At 42.7% G+C, this 13,435-nt stretch overlaps 1 protein-coding gene across 1 annotated transcript in view; it reads right to left on the bottom strand.

Moving 5' to 3' along the window:
* IQCH (IQ motif containing H) overlaps positions 1–13,435 on the bottom strand; it is a 141,165-nt gene that overhangs the window by 89,108 nt on the left and 38,622 nt on the right. The window contains exons 7-8 of the mRNA XM_040414305.1: positions 10,976–11,113; positions 4,899–5,110 (exon numbers count right to left, since the gene is read on the bottom strand). Of these exons, the coding sequence (XP_040270239.1) occupies positions 4,899–5,110; positions 10,976–11,113 (350 nt within the window). The remainder of the gene's footprint in view (positions 1–4,898; positions 5,111–10,975; positions 11,114–13,435) is intronic.

The following is a 13,435-nucleotide window of genomic DNA, read 5'->3' as shown; positions in this document are numbered from 1 at the left end:
TCAGATACTTCTGGTATCTCTGAGAAGGAACATTTTTCATCATCATTGTCATCTATGTGGCTTGATAATTATGGGCAACAAGTATAAACGTGTGGCTGACAGGAAACGTATGAATGGTCCGGACCTAAGTGTAGGTAATTTTGTGTGGCTGTCCACAAGAAATATTAAGTTGAAGGTTCCTTCTTGGAAATTTTATTGGTCCATAAGATAACTGCCATTATTAATCCTGTAGCTTTTCGTCTTGAACTTCCTCAGGCCCTGAAAATTCATAATGTGTTTTATAAATCTTTGTTGAAAAGATATGTTGAACCTTTAGAGCCGTCTTCCTTGCAACCCGCTCCTGTCATGGTGGACGGTAGTTTATAATTTCAGATCGCCAAGATAATCGACTCTTGAGTTCTCCGTAGATCTCTTCAGTATCTTGTTCACTAGGAGGGTTATGGACCAGAGGAGAGGGTGTGGGTACCGGCATATGGCAGTCGTTTGGTGAAAGCTTTTCACAGGTCTCACCCGGGTAAGGTTGGTCCTGGTTGCCCGGAGGTCACCCATAGAAGGGGGGGGGGGGTACTGTCAAGGACGTACCGAGACATACGGACATTCCGGCGACAGTGAGTGGCAGGAGATCTGTGAGACTGGCAACACAGGGTTTGATCTGACAGGTTTCCTTGTGGATCAATAGGTGTCTGTGTTGTTTCTGGTAATGGCCACATCTCTTGCCCCTAGGTGTTGCTTATGTGGTCATTTAACATTCCTTATTTATAGTTGCTTCTCCCACAATGCTGTGTGGTTTATAGCTTCTGTGCCTGTGGATTGTTTGTGGTTGGATCTCGGCTGAGTTCCTGGTGCTTCCATAGCCTCTTTGTAGTTAAGTCTTTCCTTTCCCTTTTGTATTTTGTTTGAGTTCTGTGTTTTGCATTTCCCTATTGTTTGTATTAGGCCCAAAGTAGACTCCTGTTCGTCCTTTCTTTTGGAGGAACAGGTAGTCTTGTCCCTGCCATTAGTACCAGGGTCCTATAGGGCTAAATAGGACTGTAGGTATTCCTGCGTATGAACTCACCTACCTTTGGGGTCTGTTCATACTGGTAGTCAGTCAGGATTTTGGTTAGGGTTTTTGACTAGGAGGTGTCCATCTTTCTTCTCTGGTTCTTAGGCCTGATTCCCTGTTTCCCTCTTCCCTCCTATGCTCGGTGTGGTGTTTCCCTCCCACACCGAAGAGTGACAGATGCCCATTAACCCCTTAGGGACGCATGACGTACCGGTACGGCATGTTTCCCGAGTCCTTAAGGACCCATGACGTACCGGTACATTATGGGTTTAAACCGTGATTGCGGCGGGGGTTAATCGGAACAGTATGCCCGCTGAAATCATTCAGCGGGCATCCTGTCACAATGCCGTGGGGAGTCATGTGACCCCCCCGTATCGGCGATCGCCGCAAACCGCAGGTCAATTCAGACCTGCGGTTTGCGGCTTTACCTGCGGTTGAGCCGGCTGTGCGTCAGTGCCATCAGGTCCCCATGCGGCTGTGGGGGGGACCCGATGGCATGGAAGGCAGCCCGATGTCTAAAGAAGGCATCGCGCTGCCTTCTGGTGAAGAGCCTGTGAGATCCAGCCCCCTGGATCTCACAGGCCCCAGAAGCTGTATGAATAACACACACAGTATTACTCATACAGACAATGCATTCCAATACAGGAGTATTGAAATGCATTGTAAAGGAATATACCCCCAAAAGTTCAAGTCCCAAAGTGGGACAAAAAATAAAGTAAAAAAAAAAGTTGAAAAAATTAAGTTTCCCCCCCCAAAAATTCAAAGTTTCAAGTAAAAATAAACAAAAACGTAATTTTCCTCAAATAAAGTAAAAAAAAATTGGTAAAAAATAGGGGGGAAAAAAAAGTATACATATTAGGTATCACCGCGTCCGTATCGACCGGCTCTATAAACATATCACATGACCTAACCCCTCAGATGAACACCGTATAAAAAAAAAACAAAAAAAACTGTGCTAAATAAACAATTTTTTTGTCACCTTACATCACAAAAAGTACAACAGCAAGCGATCAAAAAGGCGTTTGCCCACCAAAATAGTACCAATCTAACCGTCACCTCATCCCGCAAAAAATGAGCCCCTACCTGAGACAATCGCCTAAAAAATAAATAAACTATGGCTCAGAATATGGAGACACTAAAACATCATTTTTTTTGTTTGAAAAAAGCTGTTATTGTGTAAAACTTACATAAATAAAAAAAAAGTATACATATTTGGTATCGCCGCATTCGTATCGACCGGCTCTATAAAAATATCACATGACCTAACCTCTCAGATGAACACCGTAAAAAATAAAAACTGTGCTCAATAAACAATTTTTTGGTCACCTTACATCACAAAAAGTGTAATAGCAAGCGATCAAAAAGTCATATGCACCCCAAAATAGTGCCAATCAAACCGTCATCTCATCCCGCAAAAAATTAGACCCTACCTAAGATAATCGCCCAAAAACTGAAAAAACTATGGCTTTCAGAATATGGAGACACTAAGACATGATTTTTTTTTTGTTTCAAAAATTATATTATTGTGTAAAACTTACATAAATAAAAAAAAAGTACACATATTAGGTATCGCCGCGTCGGTATCGACCCTATAAAAATATCACATGACCTAACCCCTCAGATGAACACCGTAAAAACTTTTAAATAAAAACTGTGCTAAATAAACAATTTTTTGTCACCTTACATCACAAAAAGTGTAATAGCAAGCGATCAAAAAGTCACACGCACCCCAAAATAGTGCCAATAAAACCGTCATCTCATCCCGCAAAAATCATACCCTACCCAAGGTAATCGCCCAAAAACTGAAAAAATGATGGCTCTCAGACTATGGAAACCCTAAAACATGATTATTTTTGTTTAAAAAAAGAAATCATTGTGTAAAACTTACATAAATAAAAAAAAAATATACATATTAGGTATCGCCGCATCCGTGACAACCTGGTCTATAAAAATATCACATGATCTAACCTGTCAGATGAATGTTGTAAATAACAAAAAATAAAAACAGTGCCAAAACAGCTATTTCTTGTTATCTTGCCTCACAAAAAGTCTAATATAGAGCAAACAAAAATCATATGTACCCTAAACTAGTACCAACAATACTGCCACCCTATCTCGTAGTTTCTAAAATAGGGCCACTTTTTTGGAGTTTCTACTCTAGGGGTGCATCAGGGGGGCTTCAAATGGGACATGGTGTAAAAAAAAACAGTCCAGCAAAATCTGCCTTCCAAAAACCTTCTGCGCCCTGCCGTGTGCCCGTACAGCTGTTTACGAGCACATATGGGGTGTTTCTGTAAACTAAAGAATCAGGGCCATAAATATTTAGTTTTGTTTGGCTGTTAACCATTGCTTTGTTACTGGGAAAAATGGATTAAAATTGAAAATTTGCCCAACAATTTTAATTCTGAAATTTCATCTCCATTTGCAATAACTCTTGTGGAACACCTAAAGGGTTAACGACGTTTGTAAAATCTGTTTTGAATACCTTGAGGGGTGTAGTTTCTTAGATGGGGTCACTTTTATGGAGTTTCTACTCTAGGGGTGCATCAGGGGGGCTTCAAATGGGACATGGTGTCAAAAAAAACAGTCCAGCAAAACCTGCCTTCCAAAAACCGTATGGCATTCCTTTCCTTCTGCGCCCTGCCGTGTGCCCGTACAGCCGTTTACGACCACATATGGGGTGTTTCTGTAAACTACAGAATCAGGGCCATAAATATTTAGTTTTGTTTGGCTGTTAACCCTTGCTTTGTTACTGGGAAAAATGGATTAAAATTTAAAATTTGCCCAAAAATTTTAATTCTGAAATTTCATCTCCATTCGCCAATAACTCTTGTGGAACACCTAAAGGGTTAACGACGTTTGTAAAATCTGTTTTGAATACCTTGAGGGGTGTAGTTTCTTAGATGGGGTCACTTTTATGGAGTTTCTACTCTAGGGGTGCATCAGAGGGCTTCAAATGGGACATGGTGTAAAAAAAAAACAGTCCAGCAAAACCTGCCTTCCAAAAACCGTATGGCATTCCTTTCCTTCTGCGCCCTGCCGTGTGCCCGTACAGCAGTTTACAACCACATATGGGGTGTTTATGTAAACTACAGAATCAGGGCCATAAATATTAAGTTTGGTTTGGCTGTTAACCCTTGCTTTGTAACTGGAAAAAAAATTATTAAAATGGAAAATCTGCCAAAAAAGTGAAATTTTGAAATTGTATCTCTATTTTCCATTAATTCTTGTGGAACACCTAAAGGGTTAACAAAGTTTGTAAAATCAGTTTTGAATACCTTGAGGGGTGTAGTTTATAGAATGGGGTCATTTTTGGGTGGTTTCTATTATGTAAGCCTCGCAAAGTGACTTCAGATCTGAACTTGTCCCTAAAAATTGGGTTTTTGAAAATTTCTGAAAAATTTCAAGATTTGCTTCTAAACTTCTAAGCCTTGTAACATCCCCAAAAAATAAAATATCATTCCCAAAATGATCCAAACATGAAGTAGACATATGGGGAATGTAAAGTAATAACTATTTTTGGAGGTATTACTATGTATTATAGAAGTAGAGAAATTGAAACTTGGAAATTTTTGGTAGATTTGATATTTTTTTTTATAAATAAAAATGAATTATTTTGACCCAATTTTAGCAGTGTCATGAAGTACAATATGTGACGAAAAAACTATCTCAGAATGGCCTGGATAAGTCAAAGCGTTTTAAAGTTATCAGCACTTAAAGTGACACTGGTCAGATTTGCAAAAAATGGTCAAGTCCTTAAGGTGAAATAGGGCTGAGTCCTTAAGGGGTTAATGATATATTTACGGTCCTTCATTTCTGGATAGTGAAATTATGTGACCTTAGAAAAATATACCTGTGACTCTGGAGATATGTAGCCCTGCTGCTCCCTCCGCAATGCATTTGTAGATGTTCTTGTAGTTTTGGCTGACACGTTATGAGGTGTTGAAGGTGTCTCCAGACCACTTTCTGGTAGCTGACTATCAGAATCATCAAAGTGGCTGTAAGCGTTCTCCTGGATGTGGTCGGCTTCAAAAGAATGGTCTTCTGTCTTGATAGAATTTCTGGCTACAATGTGGTCAAATATGCAGTGCATGAGATAACATATCAAAATCACTGCATGATTAAAATAAGCAATAAACATAATTAAAGGTAGAGCCCATCAACATGTATACTAGAGACCGGGCTGGTACAAACGGCTGGCAAACTAGGGGCCCCGAGAACTAAACAACAAGAAGAACCTGGTGGTGGAGTGGAAAAACATCCCAATAGTCTGCAGAGCACTCATTTACAATGAATGGTGAGCCCAACTATAGAAAGAACTGTGCAGCATTGATAGTGAATGGAGAGTAGAGGCGCCCTACTTTCTTTGTTGTCCAATGTTTCTATAAAACGAGCTCTGGGTTTGAATCCGACCAAGGACAACATCTGTATGGAGTTTGTATGTTCTCCCCATGCATGCATAGGTTTCCTCTGGGTTCTCCAGATTCCTCCCACACTGCAAAGACATACTGATAGGGAACTTAGATTGTGAGCTTCAATGGGGATAGCAAGTGATGATAATGTCCGTAAAGCACTGTGGAATAAGTCAGCGATATATAAGTGGGTATAATAAATAAATAGTACTGCATTTTTCGCTTTATAAGATGGACTTTTTCCCCCCCAAAAGTGGGAGACAAATGGCCATGCGTCTTGTAAAGCGAATACCAGTGAGCGCTTCCATTATGGAGCGCTGTGAGCGCTTCCGGTACTCAGCCTCCCTGGTCTTCCTTCTTGGGGCTGGCACTGCACTGCCCTGACCACATAAAGCATCAGGACGTAGAGCGCGCACTATGGCCGGAGAAGACAGGGGAGCACAACTTCTGCTGGAGGTGGAGAGGAGCTGCGGCGCAGAAGATGTAAGAGGAGTTTTTTAATTTAATCTGATCTGAGGTCTGAGGGTGTTCTAGCAAAGAACTATAATTGGGAGGTCTGAGATTGAGGGTTCATTTGAGGTCTGATGTAGGTCTGATAGTGTGGGCTGATCTGAGGTCTGATGGGGGTCTGACATTGTGGGCTGATCTGAGGTATGATATGAGGGTCTGATGTGATGTCCTGATATGAGGGTCTGGTGTGATGTCCTGATATGGGGGTCTGATCCGATGTCCTGATATTCATGGGGTGTGATCTGAGGATCTTATATGAGGTCTGATAAAGCAAAAAGTACGGTATATCTAATGCACCACACACATAGGCAATTTCATCAGTCTTAAAGGGGACCTGTCACCACTCTTGACATGTCGGTTTTAGTAAATAATTATATTCCAGATGAAATGACAATTCTGGAACATTTATTCTTATGACTGTATGTTTTGCCATTCTTCTTTTATTCTTGCTAGAGGTTTATGGATAAAGGTACAGATGGGTGTTACCAGTTGGGAGTGTGTCCCTGCACAGTCGGTATTTGTCTAATCAGTGGCGTCAGTGTCAGACTATACAGGGGCAAACCCTCAAGTGGTAACACCCATCTGTATCCATAAAATTCAACTAGGAATATGGGAAGAACAGCACAACATAGAGCATGGGCAAATTGGGAACTTAAAGGGGCCCTGCAAAAAAAAAGCTAAAAGTGTTCCCATGTTGTAGGCGGGTCCAAATTGACGGAAAGTGGGGCAACACAAGTAGGCAGGGCCAATAAGCGGGTGGAGCCTGCACAACTGTAGTGAAGCACAAAATACCACCCGATCAGAACCAAATAGCACAGCGCAGCACAAAATACTGCCACCTGCACAACAGTATTCAGCAGGGCACCTGTGGCACTTGGCCAGGTGCATAAGTACATGATGCTCTTACACTAATTAATGCTTAGAGCATCCGATCGTTATGTACCTGACCAGTGGCCACGAGGAGGGCTCATGTGGCGCTCTGGGCATCAGCTCACTGGGAAATCTCCCTGTAGGGTCTATGGTCAGTCCGCCCATGACATAGAGCCATAAGAAACAATTCTCCATGGGGAATGCAAGTAGCCACTAAAACAGACAAGTCAAGAGGAGTGATGGGTCCTCTATAAGGTCTAATGTGTCAGGCAATTATTGGGAATGAACCAGACGTTCTTGATTATTGCCTTCAATCACCACTGCTGTATGTGGATGAGCCATGGATATAGAGATTATTTGTCGTCACAGAAAATATTACTGTTTAGACAGCACGATCTGCTGCATAGGAACGGTGACTTTCGGTGCTGATGGAATCATCTGATGAACAAGATTGGGTGATCGTCGGCATCTTTTACACAGGCCAAACATTCATCCCCAAAAACCGGTCTGATTATCGGTCTGTGTAAAAAGGACCTTTAAATGGTCACTAATTTTTCAAAAGACTTTTGATATATCATAGAGACATAGCAAATGTTTAGATCGGTGGGGGTCTGAGCGCTGAGACCCCAACCGACCCTAGAATGAGGGGAAAGAAGAGTGCGCATGGTGCTCTCTCTCCTCGCGGCTGAGGACGGAATTGAGACGAGCCCATATACTTCTATGGTGCCTGTCTCATGCAGCGAGAAGAGAGAATGCACTATACAAGCGCTCTTCTCCCCTTGATCTAGGGATCGGTGGGGGTCTCAGCACTCAGACCCCCACTAAGCTAAATGATATGAGATAAACTGAGAGGCAGGAGAATCCAGTCCATGTGTTTCCTCAAAGCCATTGTGTCACATCGCAAATAGAAAGTCTTTCTCCAGCAGATTGAGCGGTTGGGTCTTGCTTGATTAGGTCATAGACATGGAGATAATTAGGACAACGCGGTCATTCTAAGCAATAATCTAAGGGTCTATGGTGACAAAACTATAAGAATGTGTTGCATTGGTCACGTTGGTAATTGGTCTCCAGAGATCGCCTCTGTTACTGTATCTGAGTTTGTAATTGGTAATATCAAGATCATTTCCAATTTAGTAATAAGAGTTTGTCGTTCAAAATTATTCGGCCAGTAATTAAAATCTCAGAGAGTTCTCCTTGGAAATGTTGGTTGTAAAAAAGATCATTTTGGCCACTCGGTTGCAAACATGAAACGTCTATGATCAGCTTTAGACAATAATTTTATAATAATGCGCAAATCAATTTCATTGTATTATGTTGCAGAAAGCACATGGGGGGGGGGGGGGGTTTAGCAACGGACTTCCACCAGTATTTTGGCATAAAAAGTTACAGATCTTCTGGTATCACATCTAGGAGCTCTCTCCTCTTAGGCCTCATGCACACGTACGCTTTTTTTTGCGGTCCGCAAAAATGGTTTCCGTTGTTCCGTGATCCGTGTCCGTTTTTTCATCCGTGGGTCTTCCTTGATTTTTGGAAGATCCACGGAAATGAAAAGTGAAAAAAAAAAAAATAAGTCAAGTTTGCTTTGAAAATGATAGGAAAAACGGACACGGATCACGGACACGGATCACGGACGCGGATGACTATCTTGTGTGCATCCGTGATTTTTCACAGACCCATTGACTTGAATGGGTCCGTGAACCGTTGTCCGTGAAAAAAATAGGACAGGTCATATTTTTTTCACGGACTGGAAAAACGGACCCATTAAAAGTCAATGGGTCCGCAAAAAAAAACGGAAAACGGAACAACGGCCGCGGATGCACACAACGGTCGTGTGCATGAGGCCTTAACGAGATGAAAAGCTATCCAGGAGGGGCGGGGCCGGCAAAGTTCCAACACGTATTATTTTTAAAGATATAAAATGTCAAAAATCGTAGCACAAATGTAAAATCTGCTCATAAGACCTCAAGCACACGACCGTTGTTTTGGTCCGCATCCGAGCCGCAGTTTTTGCGGCTTGGATGCGGACCCATTCACTTCAATGGGGGCGCAAAAGATGCGGACAGCACTCCGTGTGCTGTCCACATGCGTTGCTTCGTTCCGTGGTCCGCAAAAAAAAAAAAAATAACCTGTCCTATTGTTGTCCATTTTGCGGACAAGAATAGGCAGTTATATTAATGGCTGTCCGTGCCGTTCCGCAAATTGCGGAACGCACACAGACGTCATCCGTGTTTTGCGGATCCGCAATTTGCAGACCGCAAAATACACAACGGTCGTGTGCATGTAGCCTAACAGGGACATGTTTTATGGCTTTAGGACAGTCCAAGATGTGCCAAATCTTAGGCCTAGTTCACCCTTCAGGGATTAAGGACACATGCACACGAACGTATGTATTTTGTGGTTCGCAAAAAAAACGAATCCGCAAAAATTACAGATGACGTCCGTGTGCATTCCATATTTTGCAGAACGGAACAGCTGGCCCTTCATAGAACAGTTCTATCCTTTACCGTAATGCTGGCAATAATAGGACATGTTCTATTTTTTTGTGGAACGGAAATACAGACATACGGAAACGGATTGCACACGGAGTAACTTTTTTTTTTTTTTTGCGGACCCATTAAAGTGAATGGTTCCGCATACGGTCCACAAAAAAAACTGAACGGACACGGAAAGAAAATAAGTTTGTGTGCATGAGCCCTTAGTCAGTGTTTGGTCAGTGATTTCCATCAGTGATTGTGAGCCAAAGTGTAGGTCAAAAACACAGAAGAGGTGCAGATCTTTCCATTATAGCCTATCTTAATATAGGCTCCACTTCACTGATAGAAATCACTGACCAAACACTGACTAAATCCCTGAAGGGATAATAGGCCTTAGGCCTCATGCACACGACCGTATTTTGTTTCCATGTCCGATCCGTTTTTTTTGCGGATAGGATGCAGACCCATTCATTTCAATGGGTCCGCAAAAAACGCGGACAGCCCACCGTGTGCTGTCCGCATCAGTATGTCCGTTCCGTTGCTCCGCAAAATTGTGCATGTCCTATTTTTTTCTAGTTTGCGGACAAGGATAGGCATTATTACTATGGATCCGCCCAAAAAAACAGATCCGCAAAAAAAACGGATGCCATACGGAACGTCATCCGTTTCTTTTGCGGATCCGCAAAACACATACGGTCGTGTGCATGTAGCCTTAATAAGGCTGCTTTCAGACAGTCAGTGATTTCCATCAGTGATTGTGAGCCAAAACCAGGAGTGGAGGCTACACAGAGATAAGGTATTAGGTATGTATGTTGCGGTCCGCAAAAAATATGGATGACGTCAGTGTGCATTCCGTATTTTGCGGAACAGAACAGCTGGCCCCTAAAAGAACAGTCCTATCCTTGTTCGTAATGCGGACAATAATAGGACATGTTCTATTTTTTTTGCGGAACAGACATATGGAAACTTCTGGGTTTTTTTTGCGGACCCATTGAAATGAATGGTTCCGCATACTGTCTGCAAAAAAAATAAATAGATGGAACAGACACGGTAAGAAAATACAATCGTGTGCATGAGCCCTAAGGGAAAGATTTGCATTTGTTCTGTGTTTTTGACCGTCACCTTGTTTTGGCTCACAATCACTGATGAAAATCACTGACCAAACACTGACTGTGTGAAAACTGACGGATTCTCCTCATAGTATTTTCTGTAAACACTGGGATGAACAGGGAACATACATGGTGTCCGTCCCCAATTACCAGGAGTAGACTCACTCTACTTACAGCATTTTAGCAAATCACATTAGAAGTAAGTTGGCTGTCCATCCTTAAAGGGGTTCTCCTGGATTACAAAAACATGGCTGCGTTCTTCCAAATACAACACCATACCTGTCCAGCCCCATTCAATTACCTAGAGCTGAGCTGCTATACCAGACGACACCCCTGGACAGTTGTGGCACTCTTTCTGGAAGAAGCAGCCATGTTTTCCTTATCATAGACAACCCCTTCAATTTACATTAATTGCAGGAAATACAGTATATCAGGACCATCTATGCAGCAAGTACCCGCGAGTCATATGTAGAGGACTTCCTAATACTACTTGTTCATTTTACAGGTCAAAAAATGGCGCAGAATGCTCTTTAAATACATATCCCCAGAGGTTACCTTTGCCTTGTGTAAGTGCGGCTGCTCTTCTCGCATGGGGACCATGCAGGGCCAGAGATTGTGGCTTTATAGCAGGAGGGACCAAGGTAAGACGAGCGGCTGGAGGAATAAGGCCTCTCTGTATCAGACTCAGGATTCCTAAAGAAGGAGCATTTGGTTAATTTGGTATCAGAAAATATGTCAAAGGCTTGTCTATACCATATACAGGAAGCCCCTGTCAGCAGGGCCAACCCTATCAAAGCAGTCACAATGCCTGGTAGGGCTGATCCTGTTGATTAAAATGATACCTGTCTTGTGAAAATCGGTTGCAGTGTTCCAGCGGGGAAAAAAACTTTTTTTATGCAAATGAGGGCTTCGGTGCCCTAATGGGAGTGGCCCAGCCCCTCAGTGCACCTAAGCATCCAGTACTAGCCACATGTTATTCCTCCTTCAAATTTATGAATAAATTGACAATTGGGCGTGACCATGTCCCTTGCCAAAGGGGTGTGTCCCTGCGCAGTGCGGAACGGAGGCGGAACGGAGGCAAACTGATGCATTCTGAGCGGATCCTTTTCCATTCAGAATGCATTGGGGCAAAACTGATCCGTTTTGGACCGATTGTAAGAGCCCTGAACAGATCTCGGAAACGGAAACCAAAACGCCAGTGTGAAAGTAGCCTAAAATTGTCAGGAGAACTGACAGGTCCTCTTTTATTAAGGGATTGTTCTGATCCATTATCAGAATGTCCTTTTACAGCCGAGGATCAGGCCAGTTATCAGTAGGATCTGTGGAGCCGCACAGTGTAAATTTGTCAACTATCACAAAACAAACCAGCAAACGCTCATTTGTCCGATGATCGCATCTTTATGCGGCACCAAAAGTTGTCAGCATCACCTTGCCCTAACTAACAGAATGGGGGGCCAACAGTTTGCCCCATCTCACACAATGGGGACATTGTCGGCAAAGTGGTGGCCACTACCAAGCGTTCCTATTGGCCCACCAAAAATAGCCGATTGACATGCTCAGCTATTTTCAGAATCCCCACAGAAATGAATGGGAGCACACCGCCTTGCGCGGCCACCGCTTCCATTCACTTACATGGGGCCCGACGGAAATAGCCAAGCGCTCGGCTATTTCCGGTGGCTCCATAGAAATGAATGGAGGGCGGCCACGCATGCGCGGTGCACCCTCCTTCACTTTGTCGGCTGAGTTTACAAGATAGGTGCGGATCCCAGAGATGGGACCCGCACTTATCAGACAATGGGGGGCATATAATAGCAATATGCCCCTACTGTCTGGGATGGGAAGACCCATTTAATAACTCAATTAATGATCACTCATTCCTCCTTTTAATTGGGCCATGTGAAAGGTCATTTAAATGAGTCCCGACCAATTTGCATATGACTGACTGGCACTCGTTATTGGCCCGGCAGAAGTCCATATAATAGGACTGCAATACTATTACATCCGGGGGCTGCTCGCTTTGCAATTCCCTAATATGATTGCTATTTGCTGTGAGTTCAATTGATTTGCAAGAGTCCACAGTGAAGTCTTTACTATTTGCCACATAATCTCATAGTAAAGCGCAGAATATGTTAGCGCTATATAAATAAAGATTATTATTGGTATAATCTAGGTATATACAGTTGCAAGAAAAAGTATGTGAACCCTTTGGAATGATATGGATTTCTGCACAAATTGGTCATAAAATGTGATCTGATCTTCATCTAAGTCACAACAATAGACAATCACAGTCTGCTTAAACTAATAACACACAAAGAATTCAATGTTACCATGTTTTTATTGAACACACCATGTAAACATTCACAGTGCAGGTGGAAAAAGTATGTGAACCCTTGGATTTAATAACTGGTTGAACCTCATTTGGCAGCAATAACTTCAACCAAACGTTTCCTGTAGTTGCACATCAGACGTGCACAACGGTAAGGAGTAATTATTCACCATTGCTCTTTACAGAACTGTTTCAGTTCAGCAATATTCTTGGGATGTCTGGTGTGAATCGCTTTCTTGAGGTCATGCCACAGCATCTCAATCGGGTTGAGGTCAGGACTCTGACTGGGCCACTCCAGAAGGAGTATTTTCTTCTGTTTAAGCCATTCTGTTGTTGATTTACTTCTATGCTTTGGGTCGTTGTCCTGTTACAACACCCATCTTCTGTTGAGCTTCAGCTGGTGGACAGGTGGCCTTAAGTTCTCCTGCAAAATGTCTTGATAAACTTGGGAATTCATTTTTCCTTCGATGATAGCAATCCGTCCAGGCCCTGATGCAGCAAAGCAGCCCCAAACCATGATGCCCACACCACCATACTTCACAGTTGGGATGAGGTTTTGATGTTGGTGTGCTGTGCCTCTTTTTCTCCACACATAGTGTTGTGTGTTTCTTCCAAACAACTCAACTTTGGTTTCATCTGTCCACAGAATATTTTGCCAGTACTGCTGTGGAACATCCAGGTGCTCTTGT

The sequence above is a fragment of the Bufo bufo genome, chromosome 1, assembly GCF_905171765.1.
Source record: "Bufo bufo chromosome 1, aBufBuf1.1, whole genome shotgun sequence".
NCBI lineage: Eukaryota > Metazoa > Chordata > Amphibia > Anura > Bufonidae > Bufo > Bufo bufo.
This window is presented reverse-complemented; position numbering and strand designations above follow the sequence as displayed.